This window comes from Triturus cristatus, chromosome 8 (genome assembly GCF_964204655.1).
Source record: "Triturus cristatus chromosome 8, aTriCri1.1, whole genome shotgun sequence".
In the NCBI taxonomy this organism is placed as follows: Eukaryota; Metazoa; Chordata; class Amphibia; order Caudata; family Salamandridae; genus Triturus; species Triturus cristatus.
The window spans coordinates 440,140,911-440,164,056 of NC_140591.1; the positions used below are offsets into that span (position 1 = coordinate 440,140,911).

A 23,146-nucleotide genomic window follows, 5' to 3' on the forward strand; every position below is an offset into this window, starting at 1 on the left:
TATTTGTAGTTCTATCCAGGTAAGTTTAAGATAAATGCGGCCGCTGTGTAAGCATCATAAAGTTCAATAACCCCAATGGGAATCTTGTGACAAACAAGGGTTGCGGCAAGCTGTTCTTAACCCTATTTGGCAGGAAGACACAAGGCTCCAAAATGCGATCTGTATCACGCCCGAAACGCGTCAGGACAATCTGGTAATGATGAATTTCTGTGCCTATGATGAGTGTGACGATGCTGCCTGACAGGAAATAAATATGGCACAAGGAGCGAGGCCTTCCAAGTCTGGTGTTTCTTTTCGTGTGATATTAATTGCGGCCCACCAGGGTCGCGGAAGGCCCCCCAGCGGATGAGCAGGTCCAACGTGATGATTACAGATCGCATTTTGGAGCCTTGTGTCTTCCTGCCAAATAGGGTTAAGAACAGCTTGCCGCAACCCTTGTTTGTCACAAGATACCCATTGGAGTTATTGAACTTTATGATGCTTACACAGCGGCCGCATTTATCTTAAACTTAACTGGATAGAACTACAAATACCAGCAAGCACTGAGCAGACATGCCCAGGTGGGCAGGTACATCCACTGGTATTTGAGTGACTGTATTCCGCTCTGCTGCATCAACCAGCACCTGTGAACAAGGGCGTATCACGCCCGAAACGCGTCAGGACAATCTGGTAATGATGAATTTCTGTGCCTATGATGAGTGCGACGATGCTGCCTGACAGGAAATAAATATGGCACAAGGAGCAAGGCCTTCCAAGTCTGGTGTTTCTTTTCGTGTGAGATATATTATATATATATATATATATATATATATATATATATATATATATATACACACACACACACACACACACACACACACACACACACATATACACACACACACACACATCATTCATAATGGCAATGCTAAGCTGGTATGTGCTGTCACCAGTTATGCCATCAATGGCATTTGTGATATCTATTTCAGCATAAAAAGAAAAATCAGAAAATTAATTCAGTTGAGGGACTTTAAAAGCAATGCAGACCTATCAGCTCTGCAATGCTTTTTGCCGATGCTTTTTTGTATACCCATTTGTGAAAGCCTACAGAGTCCACAGACGACCATTCTTGAACTGGATATGGTTTGATGTTTTGGTTAGGTAACAAACATTACAGCCCCCTTGGTATGGCTCTAAACAGTGGTGCTGACGAACTTTGATTATGAAACTTCATCACCATCAACATGGCCGACACTCACTTAAAAGCCGAGAGGCTCTAGTGGTCCATCTACCATTCTAAATTGGACGCTTTTAAAATCCCCGACCCTGAACTGGCAGTGGGATCATATGCTCTGTCTCCAGAGCCTCACAGGCAATCCATCAATAGGTACACCCTTACGCGCTGGTAGGTTATCACAATAGTGGACATCACAACCAGGGCAATGAAACACGTTGGCCAGTTGTAACCATTAGGTCTAAATGCACAATTGTTTTTAGCGATGCGCTAAGCAACCTAAACCAATAAATCTAACTGTTTGTCTTAGACACATTTTTAAAATACACAAGACAGAACACATGAATGTCTTGATTGACATGGGTTAGGAGTAGATTATATTGCTACCCTGGCACGATCAATATGGCTTGACTAAACTAGCCACAAACAGTTCACTCTTTCCTATACTCAGAGGAGAAGGCCTATGATAATAAGCCTGAGGCACCGTAATTAATTTTTAGTGTCACCTTTGGTTGCTTCCCTGAGGTGTCTACTAATTTACTCAAGTGTGCACTGCATTCACCACAGCACTCTGCTACAACACACGCACTACCAGTAGAAATTTGAGCTTAATGAGTAGCCCATAATGAGTATTCATAAGGGAGTTTACTTCTAGACAATAAGTGATAGCTGTTACTAGAAGGGTTTTTTGTAAAGATGGCCGGTTAGTGATAGAATCAGGGTTCGTGCATAGAAGCAGAACTTAACACTGGTGGGCTTGTAGAGCTCCATTCCAGTGACTCAGGTAAAAAACAGAGCTGGTCACAAAACAAAGTCCTTTGTCATCTATGCTCTAGCTACTACTAAACCCATGGCAGGGAGAGTAGTCCACAGTTCAGTAAAAGAAGGGCATGCTAGGTACAGATTTCCCGGTGACAGAACCCACTCATTTCAACCGACAGGCCTAGGCCTCTCTATACACACTAGATTGAGAGACTAACACCAATATCAAAACCCAGTATATCAGATACTCTTAGTCGAGCACTCTGGGCAGGAGACTACAGCTGTACACCATGCAAGGGACATTCCAGTCCCAACATTGCACTATGTTCAATTGCTATCAACAGTGATTTTGATCCATTACCACATTTGGTAAAAGCAGAACAACTTAATTCCAGTTTTCATGAAATTTAGGCTAGATTCTGCTCCAGGACAGGTTCAGGAAAAGCCAATGTTCATTCAAGTTCTTATGAAACGATGACTTGTGAATGGAGGCTATTGCCGATACGAAATAAACCAAAAAAGTCAAAGTGTGTGGTGCTAGAAATCAAGAAGGAATATTGAGGCTTGTGATAAATTCAAGTGCAGCAGTCAGGATAGACACAAGGAAGGGAGATGTGCAGGAGGAAGATGATGAATGTTTCGGCTGTGGCAGTAGAGGATGAGTGGCTTGGCACAAATTGTAACTTCTTACCATAAACAAGGCAACACCAATCACCAGTCTGTATTCTGATTCCACCACACAATATTTAATAAATGAATTTTAAATTCAAGAATGTAGAATAATAGATAAAAAGGCTAGAAGTACACCGTAGGCTAAATGTGACAGAGGAAGGACTTGATAGGTAGTTGATATGGAGACTCTGTTGATGGGTGCCCACATACCCTGGATGGTCAAGTCCTGTAAGTGCATCCCCCCCTCAACCCAGCCCCCACCCACCCAGTGAGGAAAGCATCGATCATGATTGTCACTTGCGAATCTGGTTTGATAAAAGTCCGGCCTGTAGCCGGTTGTTACTGTTTCACCACTGCAGAGAGCGAGGAGCGCAGCCCCTTATCAACACTAGAGCTTCCCAGTGAAGCCCAACACTAGATGAAGCCCAACACTAGATGAAGCCCAACACTAGATGAAGCCCAACACTAGATGAAGCCCAACACTAGATGAAGCCCAACACTAGATGAAGCCCAACACTAGATGGCATAAATATACAGAGCATGTGTATCTACAGCTACACATGCCACAAACATAATGCTATACTCCGATAACAGATCACAAAATGACAAGGATTCAGTTACATCACATTGCAACCCTAAAATGGCAAGTATAAAAAAGCACAACAATTAATTTAATTGTGATCATCTGATACAATCCCACATGTAAAACGCCTCATCTGTAGTAGATAATGCATTGCAAAAGAATAACAATTGATGCTAGCCAATTTGTAATTATAGACTCGATGTCTAAAAGCCCAGACGAATTAAGCAGTGGACTTGACTATCATTGAAGAGTTAGTCCATTTTAAAAATCTGATCATACAATGAATGACAAAAGAGAACAAACATCGGCAAGGCCAATAGGTCAGGGCATGACTGTCTTTCGTATGCCAATACTGAATGCATTATAAAGCTAATAAAAGAATAAGAATGTATGTAGGTTTTGATGTTCCACATGAAGTGGTGCTTGCACCAAGATTAGGTCTGGTGGGTAATGGTGCTTCCACAATGTTTGGCAAACACTTGTATTCAATACATACTCCATAGATCGAGAACAGGGCTTCAGGTCAGCCATAAACTATTGGCTGGAGATATTGTTAAATACATCTTGGATCATCTCACAGTAGCATTTTGTCTAACGTCTTTCTCTCAACTTAAATGGACCATTTCGATTTTTGGGAAACACATGAGGAACTATTTTATCTGAAAAACACATCATAATGACACATTTAGTTCTTTCTCTCAGCTCTATACTACAAAATGAGGTCCTCACAGGAGGATACAATACTGATGGAAAACCTGTTGTCTCTCTATTACCAGAAGAAATCCTCACATCCGTAATATGTTGTTTTCTGATATGGATGGCCCCCATTCATGTATAAACACATTGCACACCCTCCCAACTAGTGAGGACCACTAGTAATGTTTCCCAAGTGTTAATATGTGTGGTCTGTTATCCGATTTAGACTCTAATTTTGCTAAGTATTTATCCCATGTCCAGCCTACTGGTGCACTATCCTGATGCTTATTCAAGGAACTGACTGGGTCTGCTTCTGCCATTGCCCATTTCTTCAAGTCACAGAGCCAGCATCCCATTTGTGGTGCACTGAAATTTCCATGCCACTGTGATACAGCGTTTAAAAGTATCAGCACTAAGATGACAAATTGACATGTATTTATTTTTCCTCCAAGCCATCAAGCCCAGCATACATATCTGGGGACTGATGTGCAAACCCCAACCCCATCAGTTCGGACACCACTTTCCCCACCTCTGCCTAAGCATGTGCCAGTACTGGGCATTCCCACACCATATGATAGAAATGCATCTCCATATGCCCACGTCTGGGGCATGCAGAAGCTGTCCCAGCAAACATGCACCCAATGCATTTCAGGCTGATGTAAGCCTGCTGCAGGAATTTAAATTTGGGTGCATTTTAGTCTGGGGTGTCTCAACCCTTTCTTTGCCTAGTCCTTGGCATCTGTACATTGCTCATCTGTCAGTGTAAGGTCCACAGACGAACCATTTATGCGTGACATTCACACATTTGTGCACTAGTTACGAATTCAGCGCATTGTACAAGGGCGTCACTGCTCGTCTTGGACACCCGCTAACCTGAGAAATCAGGCACTGCAGCGTCGGTGAAATACTGGGTTCAGTCTTGCCCCATATCTACCGTATTCTACTGACCAAAGAATTGTCCTTAAAAAAATTGACCAGGCCACCCCCTATAACTGTTCACAATACCTTGGACTGTGCTTAGTCTGTCCTGACCATACAACTCACCCAGCACTAGCACACCAGCCTCCATCCATGGCCTACTGTCACATTACGGCGATCTCCTTAAGATGGAGTATCACCCACAGCGGACACAGCAGGGCTCCCCTTTAGTGTACATATTTCTGCAAAAAGATATTTGCAATTGTAGCAAATTTGCTTAATTTTAGGGGTGTCTGCATCGGAGCCATTAGCACTCTCAGACCCAATTTTCCAATGTGTCTGCTGTACTCTACCATCACACTGGCAACAGTACTTGAGCCTCCGCAGAGTACCATTCATAGTTTTCCGCTCCCAAACCACCCTCCAACATCGGGAATTGTACCTTGTGGAGCGCAACTCTTTTTTGCCCAAGCCCCCATGTCTGTCTCAAAGTATAGTTTGGAACTCAGCAAAGAAAGTCGTCTTCAGAATGAAATGGAGAACAGATACAGGAGAAGAGGTAGTACCATTATCTTGGCTATCGCCACCCAATGCAGATTGGTCCAAAAAGACACAGCTTGTCGCAGTTGGAATCTTATCCAGGTTACCTGCTATTAAGTCTTCTGTGATATATGCATAGTCCTAGATATTTTAATATGTCCTCTCTCCATTCTAAGTTTATAGATGGTATGTCCCCCTGCACCTCGTCAGTCCTGTATTTAAGTGGAACAGGCAATACTTTGCCCATTTTAGTCTTAGGCCTGACATTTCCCCAAAGTGGTCTAGTACATTCATCAATGTAGGGATTCACTCCAGGGCCTACGCAGATAAACTAATAGGTCATCTTTACAACACTATATTATATCCCAGCTGCAATTCGCCCTTAAGCACCATTCTGCTGCTCTCTGCCCCATTAAACACGCCAATGGCTTCATGGCCATGGCAAAGTGATCAAGGGCATCCTAGGTGTATGTGTCTATTGATAAGTGCTCTGAAATGGCCTGCCCCCGTATTCACTCTGGCTGCCTGATGTGAGTAAAACAAATGTTCCCAGCCAAGAAATTCAGGGCCCAATCCTATATTTAAAAAAACACCATCAAATAAGGCCAGCCAGCGTGTCAACAGCCTTTCTATGTCTAGAAACACTGCTACTAGCAATTCTGCAAAAGAGGCAGCACCATCCAACAGACCAAATAGGAGTCCAAGATTAAGAAAAAAGTTTCCAGTCGAGATTAACCCATTCTGATCTGAATCAATTAGTGTTTGGATCACTGGCAGCAGTCAGTTAGATAAGATTCAGCTCAAACCTTTATAGTCCTGATTTAATACTAACAGCCTATAGGAGCCTATGTCCTGCAGATCTTGCCCCTATTGGGGGAGGACTGCCATCAGTGCTTCTCTCTTTGACTGGTAGCGTTCCAAGCTTCCTTACAGCTTGTTACATTGACAATAAGTGATGTTCATTGGTGGCTCTAAAGATTTCATAGAACTCAATGGGTATTTCATCTATGCCTGGAGTCTTATTCTGTGCCATATGTGTTATAGCAGCCCGCACCTCCTCTTTCTGTATTGTCTCCTCCAGTATTGCAGAGGGTTTATTTGGAGAATAATGGAGATAATATTGTAAATTTTGGATATTCACCCCATTACCAGCTGCATTCAGTATTCTATTGTAGACACTGAAAGCATCATTTATTCTTATAGCAACACTTGTAGATTTGATAGCCCCGACTGGTGGTTTGGGAACCTCAGATCTTAATAACCAGGCAAGCAACTAGCCCGCTCTAGTTCCTTCTGCATGCTGACTAGTTACAGGTTCTCTATGGTCTATTTTCCTCATTCTGCCCATTAGCTCAGAGTGTTTCCGCTTCAATGCCCCTAGCCGCTCCCATAAGTCTGTATAAGCAGCGGCTTGATTCTCAGTTTCTCCATTATTGTGTTGTACAGTCATTAGTTCTCTGTTCAATTTTGTTTTATGCCCTACGTGGTCTTAATGCAGTGTACGCAAATGGCAACTTTAATTGTGTGATATTCAACTGTACCATTCATGGTGGACCTGTAATTCTCTGTGAAATATTGCAGTATGTGGTTGCTTAATGTATCCCTAAAAGGGGTATCCAGTAAAGTCTCTGTCGGTAATCTCCATGTTGGTTTTGGAGCTAGACTCCTCCCCCAACATATGACCATTTTAAGCAGGTTATGGTTGGATAGAGTGCACCCTAAGTAATCAATGTCCATTACCTTTGGCCATATTGCTTTGTTGCACAGCATAAGATCAATTCTAGTACATAGGTGGTGAAGTGCGGGAGAATAGAATGAGTATTCCCTGGCTTTGGGGTGCATAAGTCACCACATTTCATAAAGCTGCTTGCATTCTGTCCATTTCTGAAAGTGCTGTGTTATCTCAACATCTCCAGTGTTTGGAAGATGTGGCCTGGAATGGTGCAGTTTTGTGTCACTGATAGTTAAAATTGACCATCCCAAGAATACTAGGGGCTTGCCAATCATATACAAGGGCTAGAGAGGGTGTGTCCAGGAAGGCAGCCCAATTTACATTCGGAACAAACTGCCAACACTCCCAAAGACCCTCAACCACCACAGGCAAGAATGTTTCTAAGTGTCATGTATGAAAATATCGCCTCTTCCACTACGTCTGTCACCAGTCATGTGAAATCAACACAGCGATTCCCCTACAGCCCCTCACATCGACTTGCTGATTCAGTTGCGGGTTCTACTGCAGCTAGCAAAGGCCGATGCAGCACTTAATCACAGAATTCATGTGGAATCCAGCAGGGCTGCACAGAGAGCTTATGGCCGTGCGATTCACTTTGTTGCCATCTCTTCTACACTCCTGCTACTCCAATACCTTGTGCTTGTTTTCCTAAAGGATAAATAAATATACCTAAGCTTGTTGATAGTGATGAGTCAAACACTGCAAATAAAGGTCTTGTGTGTTAAGGAAAAAGTTCATCACACCCTACTACACACACGGGACTAGCAATCATGGGGAAATACGAGTGTCTAAAATGTTCTATTGCTTGAAAACTATTTTAGGTGTATATATAAATTTGCATGGGGCATAATGCAGTTGCTCAAAGTGAAGGAATCTAATGGCTTAAGTGGGCTGGTCCACTGGCCTATATTTTGTGCAGTGGTGGGAGGGACCATTATTTGAGTAACATTTGAACAGACCAACGGTGAAAGGATATTGTTTGAGATCCTCTACATGTGTATTTTTGGATGATATTTTGGGGGTAACATGAAGTAGGCAAAAGAGATAAAGCAGTCTTTAGACCTAAATAACTAGTAGATTTCATAAAGGCTTTAATTATATGAAGACTGGGCATCTGGTTTCAAAAGCATACAAGCACTTAAACTTGATCCAAGAAATCATAGGTAGAACACATTTTGAGGCAGAATCTGAAAACTGTCAAGTGTAGCATTAATTCCACAAACCAATGGTTACTTAATTTAGAGATTTCGCTGGGCACCATTGAACGAGCCCTGCAAGTCAAATAATTAAGGTACTTCAAAAGCAAAAAAAAACAAATGGAAATCTTTTAGGAGCCTAGTTAAAAAAAAACTACAGTACAAGAACATTTGTCACTGCATATAGTATTTCAGATCAACAGTTATGAGATCAGATCCTTCTAAACAGCAAGAAAGCTTGATTTACAACACAAATCACATTGGATTAAGAGATGTACTTCAGTGAGTTTGCACTCCTGGTGGGCAGTTTTCTTAATCAAAAAAGAAATGTGCACTAAATGGTCTCAAAATATTAAAATAGGAAACATAGAAATGTTTCCAGAAGATAACTTTAATAAGTGACTTAGACATAACCATCACCTACAGTTTCCCTCCAGTAGTTAGTAGGAGTGCATCTGTATGTTTAACACCAATTCATCCTTCCATTGCACCTGTACCTTTGTCTTCTCCAGTATTTTATCACTAACCTGCACTTACTTACAGAAATAACTTGCGATGGCCAAACACAAGAAAATAAGGGATGGGTAAGGACAATCCCATTTGCCAGAACTGCCACAAGAGGAAGTGGGTTAAAGAATAAGATAGACAAAAATGGTGTAACAGATTTCGAAGGAGTACCATATCTTCAATGTTCTACTCTGGTTTACTTATTATGATTTCCTATATATTTGAATACATACTGTTTTAGGGAGTTTTATTATCCATAGGTCTTGGTGAAAAGGGTTGTTGCAGGAGTCTGATTAGGGCTGTTTTAATGAAAGACTTTATGGGAGACTCTGCTGGGTGGAGCTGTGGCAATGAAAGCCTGTTTTTTTGCACTACCGTGTGGAATTATTACTTCACCGGGCTACACTAATGTTGGTGAATGAGGATATAAGTTATGTGCTAGCTCTCTTTAACAGACACATATGCAGCTACATCAGTAAGGAGAGTCAATATTTTATGATCAATGGAAGAACAGAAACACCACTCAATCACCTGGATATTTGACAAATATTGCACGCTGATGCTTAAGATTGGCTGCCCGACGTATGGCGTAAAAGCTTTTACTTGATAACTGTATAATGTTTTATTAGCATTCTCCACCTCAATGAGCTAATATATTAACTCATGCAAGCGTTTGGAAAGGAGAGTGGCTGACAGTATACAGAGTAGTTACCTCTTCAATAATATAAGAATACATCCTGTAGTTGGTTTTCCAGGGATCTTCAGTTGCATTCACGTAGAAACCCGCTCCAGTACCAAAATCCCAGCTGTCATCTTCTCCATCAATATTACAGCCTCCTAAAAAAAAAAAAAAAAGAAAGCATTACTATCCAAAGATTGCTTTAGGTATAAAGCAACACACTTGTCTATGTTAACCAACCACAAAATGCAAACATGAACATTTACATGCAAAATTAAAGTATTTATGTTGTACAGCTGAAAAATCGTAGTCGAACATGTACCAGACTTAACGTGAAGCAAAAATTAGACTTATGAAATTATTTATTATTTTTCTTCTTAAAGAAATCGGTGCATACTTATTTACCCGGATCAGCGAATTAAAAACATTCCACTATCATATGTAAAACATATGAAAAGCTCCTTTGTACAAAACAGTGTCAACATGAGTGGGGCACACATGAGTTTAAAAGTAATAAAACATAAGTTACAGGAACGTCACATTTCTTACTTTTGCACCATTAGATTTTTAATAGATTCATAAACTGTAGATATGGGAAAGATTAAGTACTTTTGCTACTTAAGCACTGTTTCTTTCAGCTAGGATACTTCTTGTTTCTACAAGTAAATCTATGTCTAAGGTGTGAGAAGAGAAAGTACATGTAGAACTCCCCTCACGTATTCTGTCACTTGATTCGTGCAGTAACAGTTGTCATCTATGCTCTCGTAGTATGCGATTGTAGTCTTCGGTTAAATTCCTTTCATGTTAGGCAGTAACTTGACAGTTTTACATTGCACAATTATTCAGCAATTCATGTCTTTGCAGTAGAAGCTGCCTTATCAGAAAAAGTTATCTTTCATAATAACATTGGTCTTGCTAAGCAATAAAACACAGTTCTCCTGATACTGGATGTACATATTATTGTGGTTTTGAATTAAAGATTCTTTAATAAAAAAAAAGTAGGTATTTGAATACTGTAAAAAGGCTCTGAGTTTGTGCTTGACTCTATTAAACTATTGTTGGGTAACTATTGTATTTAATGGTTTAGGCTGTAAGGACCATAATCTTTCAAACTGGTTTTTGCATTGCCTCAAAGGGAGGACTCCGTGTTTTTTTTTTTCTTCGAATCTTTATGTCCATGAGTGATGTTGCAAGAAGCATTTTACAATACACAATTCAAGGGACTATACAATAGTGCGGAGATTAGACAGCCACAGCACACTGCATCATTGGTTCCTTACCTGTACCACAGTGCATGGTAGAAAACGTTGTTCAATATGGGAGAAACAGTTGTATAATATAGTAAGAGACTGTACAGTTGGAGAACTAGTTGCTGATTTCCGACGAGGAGGATTCTGTCACTGAGGGCATGCAGTCCACCCCAATACGCTGGAGGACATATAGTCTGCCCACTGAGCCCCCCTTTAGTGCTTCTCAGTTTTCATGAAAGTCCAAAATGGTGACCAGGTTTCCTCAAACTTTCAAATTATTACGCACTAGGGATGTCGATCTCTCATCTGCATAAACGGACCAAACTTTTGGCCACTTGACAGAAAGCTCTTGTTTGCAGAAGTGGGCCAGCAATTTCGGACTGCCAGTAACAAGTGAGTAACGAGCTTGCCCGATGGGGTAATCAGAGGATATATGGAGTCCTCACCATAGGCCCTGTATTTGCCTCTACTATCTGGGTCACCCCTTCCAAGTAGTTATGAATCCTTGGGCAAGTCCACCACATATGCAACATGTCTCCCCTCTCCCCAAAACTCCACCAACACAAGCTCTGATCCACCAACACAGCTCTGATCCCCCTCTCACATTGCCTTCAAGCAGGCAGGAGAACTGCCATGAAAGGGTATGAGACATTGTAATCCCTACGAAGGTGCCTGAGCAGGAACTGCCTCTATTGTACGGATTACTGTCCCTCCAACGGGCAAAAGCGTTGAACGGACCCTACGCCTGGTGCCTCTGACTGCACGCATTGTAATGCGGTGGTCAGACCGCAGCAGATGTCGGTCGTACCGCAACCGACAAGCCGTCGGTTGCGGTCCGACGGACATCAGAATGAGGGCCTTAGTGTCTCAAGAGTCACGAGTAAAAGCAAAGGAACATGCTCTTTACCAACTTCTCAACATAGTACCCCTTTGGATCTCTGCTAGGAGTAGCTGGATGCGTAACCTTGATATCTGGTGTACTGTATGTGGTGGCCTGATCTATGCCTGGATAAATCATTTACTTGAATACGCTTTTTAGTAAACTACTGTGCAATACTGGTGCATGTGAATGGAATAAATTTTGGCTCAAAGAGTCTTGCAGATAATTTTATAGCCTGGATAGGAGCTGTGCAGCTAATAAGGTATATAATTCATTATTGTAATTTTTCTTTCTCGATCAACCGTACATTGTTGGCAACAGTTAAAAAAAGCATTGGCATAGCCAATAGGTCTCGCTTTTGGCACCTTACAAGTGTTTAGCCATGCAACAGTTGATGTTGTTGCACCAAGGATATTGTGCTGCATAACTAAATACTTATAAGGTCCCAAAAGCGAGACCTATTGGCTATGCCAATGCTTGTTCTTTCCTGTGACCAACACAACAGGTTCACTTGATCTGCAGGAGGCGAGAGGAGCAGGGCATGCACATCAGGAAGATTAGCAGGACACCGTGTTTTTCAGGATTCCCATTGCCTGATGCGGACATCTATTTTCCTCTGCAAGACCAAGCTGCATAAAAAGAATTGAGGCATCTCTGCTCCCACTGAGCTTGGGTTCCATTAACAGATGTAGGTGCGACCCTGCCATCAATAATAATACACTGATGTAAACAAAGGATCTGTTGGCTGCCTGAAAATTCACATCGCTGTTTCTTACCATTTCTTTCGAGATGGTGGTGAGTTGATCACTGTGGGTAACAGAACAGAATATGTCACTCCTGGCAACATCTTGTAAGTCGAACCTGCATCTTGTACAGCACTGGGTTTCTGGTGAACCTATAAGTCTTAAAGGAGAAGGGAGATAACGTGGTTTTGTAGCTTGAATCCTTTGAAATCAATTGTAATGAAATTATTTTTGAGTGTGAAGAAGGGATTTCCACTGAAGTCCAAGAGAAGAATTGTCCTTGTTTGGCGAGTGTGCAGAAGTTACAGGTCAGGGGGGATTGATGTTGGCTGTGGTCTCTGGCCTGAGACACTGCTTTACAAATGAGGGCATTACCAATAACAGACTGGAGATAGAGCATATCAGATACTGGCCTGGTCATGTTATTTTACATAAAGAGCATTCGAGGTACGGAGGTATGGGTACCTTTAGTGCTTTACATACTTCGAGATTGTGGATTTTGCATACTTCATTATACTAGATCTTTGCAGATACTGGTCTGAGCATGGCGTTTTAAGTTTTGCATCTTTGTGGATAGAACCAGTATTTATGAAGTTTACAGAACTGGATATTACCTAAACTGTCTTTGGAATATAGTATATATAGTATTGTAGACTAAGACATTTCAGATACTGGCCTGGTGTTGCTACTTTACATACTAGACCATTATGGATTCTGGCCCGGGGATAGTGGCACATTCTAGAGAACAGCCTGCGGTCGGTGATTTACATATTGGTACATCATGGGCATCTTTCAGCCTTTTGTGATTGGTTTACCTGCCAGGGCATCAAAGATTTTGGCCTGTGGGTAGTTTCTGACATGTAGAGGCACTGTGGGCACAGGCCTGCTGACGTCTCTTCACTTACTGGGGCATTAGGAATACCAGCCCAGGGGCAGTGTTTACCAATTATGAAGTGATTTGGCTACAGTGCTTTCACAACTAGCAATACTGGGTTTGGCTATTGGGGTGCATATAATGAGGTATAGCAGAAAGGTTAAAGCGGGGACATTGTGCAAAATGGCGTCGCTATATTGGGGCAACAGTGGCCTATCTATGGTGCTTTACTTACCCAGTATTTTGAATGCAGGCCTGCCGACGACATTTTACATCCTGGGACATTGGGAAAACTGTGCCCAAGACCATGTTTAGTACAGGAGCATCGTCAAAGGTCGTCCGGCTCTGTGCTTTACGTCCTGGGACATTGGGAAAACTGTGCCTAAGACCGTAATGTTAGCCGTCGCTCTGTGCAACTCGTGGCTAATGTGACGTCCTTGTCCAGGGCTGCTTTGGGTTCCCCGCCGAACCCTGAGCTAAATAATTTTGTCCATAAAGTGCCGGTTGGTTTGTCAAGAGGATATACACCTCAGAGTCCGTTCCAAAAGAGCTCTCCGTGCAGAAGCATCAAGTGAGTGAATGCTGGAAGCCTGCCTTATCGGCAAGGAAGAAAACACGCGTAAATGTGGAACTTTTCTTTACTACAGTTTATTTTTTAAGAGCCGCAAAAATGCGACTGATGCTTGTGAACTCTAATCTGACCGCTTCAGGCTCAGGGCGGCGCTATTAAATTCAGTGACAAATGGAACAAGCATTGGCCACGCGAACAGCGACGAAACGCGATCTGTGGTGGGGGAGAAGCGAGAGTTGTGTGCGCGCGCGCAAAAGGGAGGAACAAAGCCCGGGAGTTGTGAGTGGGCGCGCACGCATTAAAAGAAAATTTTCAAAAAGCACGCGAGTGGCAAAGCTGTAGGCTGCGCTCGCTCGCTTGTAACCGCAAGCGCTAGGCCAGCAAAAGCGTGTGGCAGCACTTTTAAAAGCCACTTAAAAAATGTCTCGCAGATCAGCGCATGCGCTGGCTCAGGCAAGACCTAAAAATAAAATGAAATGACCTACCCATCAGACCAAATGTTATCTCACTGGCTCCAGTCATATTAGGCCAAAAGGCATTAGAAATGTCTGTATGTATTCTGTAGGCTGAAGCAGTAATCACTTTAAGCTACAGTGGAGTTTTCTCCTTCCCCCCCTCATACAACTACGATCCCATGAAATCTGAAACTGCCAACATAATTGTGTGTGTAATATTAATTTGTATAGGACCAGAACTATGCAAAGTAACCTCAAAAAATACAGTAGCCAGACTTGAGGGCATTGCTCTGTTTTCTTTGTTGTGTTCAGCTCTCTTCCATGGAACCCAGCCAGTTGGAAAAAAGCCTAATATAAATAAGACATTGACGCTTAGATTGTCTAAGAGCCAATGTCTCATTGCAGTTACTTTCCCCATCAATGCCCACAGTTCTTACTTGTTTTGGAGAAAAATAATTACACTTTTCCAAGTTAAAAGGGAGATAAGAGCACGTAGACAACATGAAAAGGTAAGACGCATTTTATAGAGCACACAAAATACCCAGCTTTCTACGTATTCTCAATAGCACTACTTTAGTACTAGAAGTTATGGAAAAAAAGACCACTACCAAGGTTCCAGACTCAAATCAGACTCTAAAAGCAGAAGTTTAGTGCCAGATTCACAAATGTATTTTCATACCTACATTAAATTAGATACACACATTAAGTGTAAACACGTGTTTGATATTTATAAAACATGAACATATATATGTAATATTACATATAAGGCAATATGACTGCCCCACCCCAGGGGCAAAATGTAGGTGCGCCCCTCTGCGGGAGTTTACAGTCTCTTACTTTAGAAGGCACACCTTCGCCACAGATTAATTCTCTGTTAAGGACAAGGGTAAGTCTCTACCACGATGGAGATGGGAAGAAACCCCTCCAATTACAATCTGGATAATTTATTTAATATTATTTGGTAATTTATTATTTAGTGCATTAAATAAAACAAATAAAACAAAAAAAAAGGATTACATCTTGCAATTGACCCGGCATATCTGAAATGTGCTATAGTTTACCGCAGCTTCAAAACTAAGAATTCACGATACTCACCTTGTTCTGTTAATCACTTTAATCATTGAGCAAGGCTTTGGTGTCATTTGTAGCCCCGTTATTAATGATTACCACTAGGTTTGCATCCAGCAATTAAAAGTTAGTTAAGAGTTTTTTCTACCAGAAAAACACATACACCCCCAAGATAGTTTTATGAACGGAGGATGCTTTAATTTGACTAAATTGTGTATGAAGGAGGGATATTAATGGATTACAGATTACTTTGTAGAGCTTGCTGGAGCAAACACCAGTTGACCACAATTTAGTACACTTTCGTAGAATAAGGTACATTAATTCTAGTACTAAGGTAGCCTACGCCTCCAATTGGGATTCATATAGTATCAAACAATTCTTTCACACATTTACGTTTGCCCAAAGGACTGCAATGTGAGACCTCCAAGTATAAGGAGTAGGTTATACAGCATAATATGGGCTGTATAGTAGAACATTACTGAGATTTCCATGTGTGATTCCTCTAACATTTAAATATTATTAGTAACAATAGATTTTACGTACTTAAGAAGTCACAGAACAGTCGCTCACTAGTCAAGAATACGTAAGTAGATAGGTATAGACACGTTCCTTTGAGTGAATCTATTTAAAAGTCCTGTTGCACGGGGGGGGGCGTGGCTTGGACGCCGCTCAAGATGGCCGCCTGAGTCCGGAGCTCTGCCGCACCGGGATGATCTCTCCTGCCTCATGTTGGTTTCTGCGCTGTTTGCCCACGCTCTCTGCCGGTTCCTGTGGTCGGAACATGAGGAGCGCCTGGTGAGCCTGAAATGAGCACTCGGTGACTTTCAAAAGCTTCGCTTTTATCCCGCTTTGTACGCGCCTCATAGCGGCCGCCATTTTGTTTTCGGCGCGATGATTTGCAAGCAGCTTTATTTCCTCTCATGAGTATGGAATTTCAGAATACGATCACGCTAGACCAATGCATAACTCCTCACTTTTTTTTTTTTTTTTAACCCTCTATAGCCAACTTTCAAAGGAGTCTTTATTCACAATGGCGCACAGTTTTTATCCTTTCCTCAGTTTATGTGCAGATTGAGGATTACTGTCAGATGCTGTTTGGCGTCACTTTGTTTTCCTGCTTCAATTCCTTCGGAGGCCTTGGTTCTTCTTCGTGGCAGGTAGAGGTGGCTGTGAGGGCATTGGGTGGATCGGTGTGACCCCGTTAAGTGCCTATTAAATTCCTTGTGACGACGCTGCGCACTCCTCTGAGGTGCGATATTTGTGAGGATTTGTTTGGAGGGTACCTATGGGCAAGCTACGCAACCCGAAGTTTGTTTTTGTACCCTCAAAGGGCTCTTCCACGGCTCCTTCTTCCTCCTCCTCAACAGTTGATCCTTCTTCCAGTCCTACGGATTCAATGGCGGCAGCGTCGTCCAGTCGTCCTCCCTTGTCACAGCCAGCCTCCAGTAAGTCCTCTTCTTCTGCAACGTCAACCAAGCGCTTAAAACAGGACTCTCCTCCTCCGGATCAACCATCACTCCCTATCTCCATGGAGTTAATTCTCGAGGAAATACGGGCTTTACGTCCGTTTGTTGAGGAAACCAATAATAAGATGCAGCTTTTTGAAGAGAGATGGTCAACTATGGAGAACAGAGTGTCGGTGGTGGAACAACAGGTCTCGGAGATCCAATCTCACTCTCAGCGTATCACCTCGCTGGAGAAATCTGTTCTTGCTCTTCAGCAACATACTGAGGATTTAGAAAACAGAAATAGGAGGAATAACCTGCGCATTTATGGTCTGCCGGAGTCTTTGGAGAGTGATGACCCCGTCTCGTTCTTCTCCTCTTTCCTCCCGAAACTTCTGGATATGCCTCCTACCACCTCTCTTAGTATCCAAAGGGCTCACAGACTTGGTCCTCGTTTATCAACTGCAACTAAGCCTCGAGGAGTCATCATTCTTTTTCTGAAGTTCACAGACCTACTTCTTGTCCTCTCTGCGGCTAGAGCCAAGCGCCAAGTTTCCTGGTTGGGCCAGAGGATCTTCCTTACTCAGGATGTTTCCAATGCTACTGCAGCAAGAAGAAAAGAGTTTTTGAACCTTCGTACCCCTCTACGCTCTCTTGGTGCCAGATTCGGTTTATTCCATCCTTGCACCTTCAAAGTTACTCATCAGAATAAGACTTGGACTTTTCAAGATCCTGCGGAACTTAAAAACTTTATTCACATACAGTCCAACGCTGGCATGGATACTTCCACCTGTGGTTGAATGCTCCCTCTCCTTTTTTCTTCCAGGTCGTTCCTGATAATGTTTCTGCATTGCCTTGGTCTATTATGCTGTTGGTTTTCCTAATTTTGTGTTATTCTTAAGAGTTTTGATATGATGTTTCTCACTGCCTGTTATTAACTTTGCTGGTCACTCTCTTTGAAGCAGTCTTTGTCTTTCCCATTTTTATTATTGCCCACAATTCTTGGCTGTTTGCATTCCATTATTTATGCATTTATCTATGTGTCCCTTTTCTTATCAGCATTTTTTACTCTTGTGTTTGTTTTCCTTACCCAGATCGACTAAAGTATTCCCCTCTTCCCTCATGTGATTCGTATTCCTCATTCCATCCTGGTGCGGTCCGGACTGTCCTCCTGGTTTCGGGAGGCTATTCTTGTCTTGTTGCGTCTTCCATTGTCCCGATATCCTCTTCATGTTCCCTTCAGGTATGTTATTTTCAGTCGTCCTTTTTGGATTTGTACTGTCTCTTCTTGTATTTTTCTCTCTTTACCTTTCCCCTCTCTTCCTTTCTTTATTCTTGCATTCTTTATTCTTCGTTTCCCTTACCTTGATTCAGCTTTCTTTTCTTGTCTCTATTCTCTTCTACTTCTAACAAATGTTTCGTTTTTTATCCGTTGCTGTAGGTATTGTTCCTGATAATGTTATTCAGTGTTTAAGTTCAGAGTAATTTCCTGGAATGTAAAAGGTTTTATTAACCCTATCAAACGTCAGAGAATCCTTTCCCACCTTGCTTCTTACAACCCTGACATAGTTTTCTTACAAGAGACGCATCTTTCGGAGGCTGAGTCTCTCAAATTAAAGCCTGGATGGGTGGGTACGGTTCTATTTTCTCCTTCTACCAATAAGGAGAATGGTGTGGTTATTTTGTGTCATAAAAAGCTAGTATGTAAAATTTTATTACAAGAGTCGGATTCTGATGGTAGATGGATACTAGCTAAATTGTCAATTAATTCTATCCCTTTAACTGTGTTCAATGTTTATGGCCCTACACAACCTGATTTACTTTTCTGGCCTTCAGTTACAAGCAAATGTATTCAATATAAAGATGACCTCTTCATTCTAGGTGGCGATTGTAACCAGATTGTGGACCCCTTTCTTGATCGTAAGTCAAGTGTTCGTTTCATACCTCACAAACCCCACAAACAATTTCTCGACACTATTTCTCAAGCATGTCTCACTGATTCTTGGAGGCTTTCGCACCCTGACACACTTGATTACTCCTTTTTCTCTCCTCCTCACTCCTCTTTCTCTCGTCTTGATTATATTTTTCTTTCTCTTTCCTTGTCGCAAAACTTGCTGTTGTCTTCTATCGAACCTATACTTATCTCTGACCATGCTCCTATTGTAACAGATCTTGACCTTTTTTCCCCTCCTCCCAGGTCCTCTCGTTGGCGCTTTAACAATGCTCTCCTTACTGATCCCTTTTTCTTCTCTTCCTTCCGCTCTTTTGCTACTGATTTCTTTCTATTAAATGATGTTTCTAACATTTCCCCTCATCTTCTCTGGGACTCCTTTAAGGCTACTGCTCGCGGATTTGTTATTGACTTTGTTTCCAAGAAAAATAAACGTTTTCTCCAGAAACAGAGGGATATATTAGCCCATATTAAATCTTTGGAGCAGCAGTTCTACTCTTCCCCTAATAATTCCGTCCCTCCGGAGCTTATTCGTGCCAAACTAGAATTTAACAAATCAACTACTGATAATGCCTCGTCAATGCTTCTTCGTAGTAGTGCCCGATTTTATGGTGGGCGTAACAAAACAGGGAAGCTTTTAGCCAATTATCTTAAATCGCGCAAAGAACGTTCATCCATTGATTCCATTTACTCTTCTGATAATACTTTATTGCATAAAGCTCAGGATATTCTTGAACAATTTCAATTATTTTATCGTACTCTTTATACACCTGAGTCTTCTCCTTCTCCCTCTCTTGTCCAAGCTTACCTAGACAAACTTCCTAAGCCCTCGACGTCTCACCTTAATTTCCCGGACCTGGAAGTTGACCTTTCTTTACATGAGCTCTCTGCGGCTTTGACTATTCTTACCAAGGGTAAAACTCCAGGTCCTGACGGCTTTTCAGTTGAATTTTATTTACACTTTTCTGACCTTTTACTTCCCAAACTCCTGTCTCTTTTTCAATCGTTTTATTTATCGGGTAGAGAGGAAGGTACGTTTCAAGAAGCCACCATCTGTCTTATTCCTAAAGATGGTCGCGACCCCAAATTCTGTAAGAACTACCGCTCAATTTCTTTAGTGAATGTTGACTATAAGCTGTTTGCTAAAGTATTGGCTTTACGCTTAGATCCCCTAATGCCCCATCTCATAGGTAAGGAGCAGTGTGGCTTTGTGAAAGGTCGGTTGACCTCTGATAATTCTCGTCTCTTCCTTAATGTTCTAAATAAAGTCCCATCTCTCTCTATTCCCTTAGCGGCTATTTCTGTTGACGCAGAGAAAGCCTTTGATAGAGTTGACTGGTCTTTCTTATTTGCCTCACTGCGCTGGCATGGTTTCGGTCCTCGCTTCATCTCTCTTATTTCTTTGTTGTATTCTGCCCCTAAAGCTTCGGTTCTGGTCAATGGTCAAGTTTCTTCATATTTCCCTCTTCAGCGAGGGGTTCGTCAAGGTTGCCCTTTATCTCCCTTGCTTTTTGTTCTTGCCCTTGAGCCTTTTCTGTCTTCTATCCGTAACAATGATGCCATCACCGGTTTTCCCTATGGTGACAATCAATTGAAACTCTCTGCATACGCAGATGATATTCTTCTCTTCATTTCTACTCCAGAAACGTCCATTCCCCCTCTACTGTCTGAATTCGAGTCTTTCTCTCAGGTCTCGGGTTATAAAATCAATTCGGATAAAACTGAAATTCTTCCCCTTACGAAATTTTGCACTCCTCACGCCTTTTCCCCTACTGGCTTTGCTTGGAATGGCTCCAAAATTAAATATTTACGAGTATGGTTCTCTAATTCTATTTCTTCTTCAATTGCTCTTAATATGTCAGCGGTTTTGTCCCGCATTGAACGATTATTCTCCTCTTGGAATCCCCTTTTCCTTTCTTGGTGGGGGAGATTGGACTCAATCAAAATGATGATAGCCCCCATTTTAATTTACGTTCTTTCTATGCTACCCGTTCATATCCCCGCAATTTATTTCAAACGTATTGATTCTTGTTTGTCTAGTTTCCTTTGGAACAAGAAGCGATCTAGAATCTCTTTGGCATTGCTCCGTAAATCGAAGGCCAATGGTGGTGTCAACTTCCCAGACTTTCGTCTTTACCATAAATCTTTTTCTTTTCGCCAGGCATCTAGATGGCTTGCTTCTGATCTTTCTGCTTTTGCTCCTCTTTGGCTTCACATCGAGCATATATTGTTGTTACCCTTTTCTTTCGGAGAGGTCATACGCTTCTCTGCCAAGGTCCCGCACTTGGCATTTCCCTTATTTAAGCATACTTCTTCTCTTTTAAGACCTCTTTTCAATCTTACGCCTATTACTCGGGAGTCTTTCTTGAATTCCACTGTTTGGCATAACTCCCTCATCCTTATAAATAATAGACCCATCTTCTGGAAATCTTGGAGATCACTGGGCATCATATGGGTGAACCAGTTTTTTGATGGAACATCTCCGTGTTCTTTTCCCCAGTTTCAGATGTCCTTTCACTGTCCTCGTTCCTTTCTGCAAAAGTTTGTTACCTTGACGACGCTTATCCTTGATATTTTTTACTCTCTTCCCCCCCTCCCCTTCTTCGCTCTCCCAAGCGCCTCTTCTTAAAATTCTTTCAACCCTTCCCAAAGCCTCTCTCATTTATAAACTCTTTTCATCTCCTAATCCAGAGCGCCTTAAATCTAAACTGGAGCTTGCCTGGGAGGGGGACTTGGGTTGTACTTGGTCCGTTGCCTTGTGGGATAAGCTTTGGTCTAGATCCTTGAAAATTTCTCGTTCTGCTTCCCTTACTCAGTCTTTATTCTACTTATACCATGGACTATATCTCTCTCCACTCTCTCTAGCCCGTTTTTCTCCCCCTTCTGATTCTAATTGTTGGACTTGTTCTGCCCCTAATGCTAATCTCTTTCATCTCTTATTCTTATGTCCTTCTGTCTCTCAATTCTGGAATTCTGTTTGGCTTTATATCTCTCGTATCTTCAGCCTCCCTTCTCCATACTCAATTTCTACCCTTTTTTTAGGCAGTTTATCTGAGTCTTTAAGTCTTCCTCTATGCTCTCGAGGTCTTTTTGACCTCATGCTTGCTCTAGCCTTTCAGCACATTTCCTCCAACTGGAAAACCCTTGCAAACCTTTCCATCCGTCACTGGTGGAATTCTCTGTGTCATTTTCACAGGCTAGATACTGCTTTCGCTTCCTCCTATAATCCTACACATAATAGGGATCTCTTTTGGCTACCCCTTACCACATACTTAGATCGGATGGTCCCGAGGAAGGTTTCCGCTATCACTTCGGAAAACTTCAAACCACCTTGAGGGAATTACTCCTTCTTCTCCTATTTTAATAATATCGGATTTGTTTATGATTCTATTGGATTTGCTAAGTAACATTTTGATTGTTGTTTTGCCTACAGCTCCCACTCTTTACTGCAAAGATTTATTGTCTTTTACTATATAATATGTTATTGCCTTTTCCCTTTCTTCCCTCTTTATTTTCTTGTTTCCCCTTTCCCCTTCCTCCCTTCCCATTTTCCCTTAAAATTGTACAAAATGCTTTTGTCTGTTTTTATCTGATATTAGCTTGTTCAATGCCATTTAATTTCCATTCACTTATCTCTTACGTTACAGCTGATGTCTATGTATTTATTTCTTCTTGAATAAAGCTTTTCAAACACACAAAAAAAAAAGTCCTGTTGCACATGTGCACTATTAATTGTGTCTGTTATCGTTTAACTTACTGCTAAATAGCACTTTCCATGCAGTCTTGAAGATTCCTGTACCATTTGTAGCTTTAAAAAGGTTAGATTGATCCGGACATTAACACTATGCTTTAAAATAATTTAAATAAAGTAGCTGTGAAATTCCTTTTATATTCCTAGTAAATTTATCAGGCCTCCATAGGGCATAGACGATTAGCCCTACACAATTAGTAAGCAATGTTTTTAAAAAACACTAAGCACAACACCTTCAACTTCAACCAATCATCTTTAGCACTGGACTTACGTGGGCTGGTATCTGGTGCTACAACTATGATGCCATGATCAGCTGCTGCTTGGTGATAACCTCCTTTTGTTATGAAATTTTGTTCCGTGCAGGTTAATCCTGTAGATCAAACACAGTGTTATATTCCATTGAAAAAACTCAAACATATCAGGTTGCAATATCTAGAAAATACATTCTATAGATAAGATTGCAAATAATTTAGTAGGGCAGAGGTTCTTAACCTTTTGACTTCTGGAGTCCCACTTATATTTATTACTGGAGCCTTGGGACCCTCAATGAGTCATCAATGCAAGCCAGGGCCCCTGGCTTAAGAATTTTCAATGATTTGAACTGCAAAACAATACCATAAAAATACAGGAAATGAGATAAGAGCTATTTCCTAACACCGG

At 41.7% G+C, this 23,146-nt stretch overlaps 1 protein-coding gene across 2 annotated transcripts in view; it reads right to left on the reverse strand.

Moving 5' to 3' along the window:
* Positions 1 to 23,146, reverse strand: part of ESD (esterase D) — a 110,366-nt gene that overhangs the window by 41,988 nt on the left and 45,232 nt on the right. For both annotated transcript variants that reach the window (XM_085621847.1, XM_085621848.1), the window contains exons 4-5: positions 22,758 to 22,856; positions 9,532 to 9,656 (exon numbers count right to left, since the gene is read on the reverse strand). In XM_085621847.1, the coding sequence (XP_085477973.1) occupies positions 9,532 to 9,656; positions 22,758 to 22,856 (224 nt within the window). The remainder of the gene's footprint in view (positions 1 to 9,531; positions 9,657 to 22,757; positions 22,857 to 23,146) is intronic.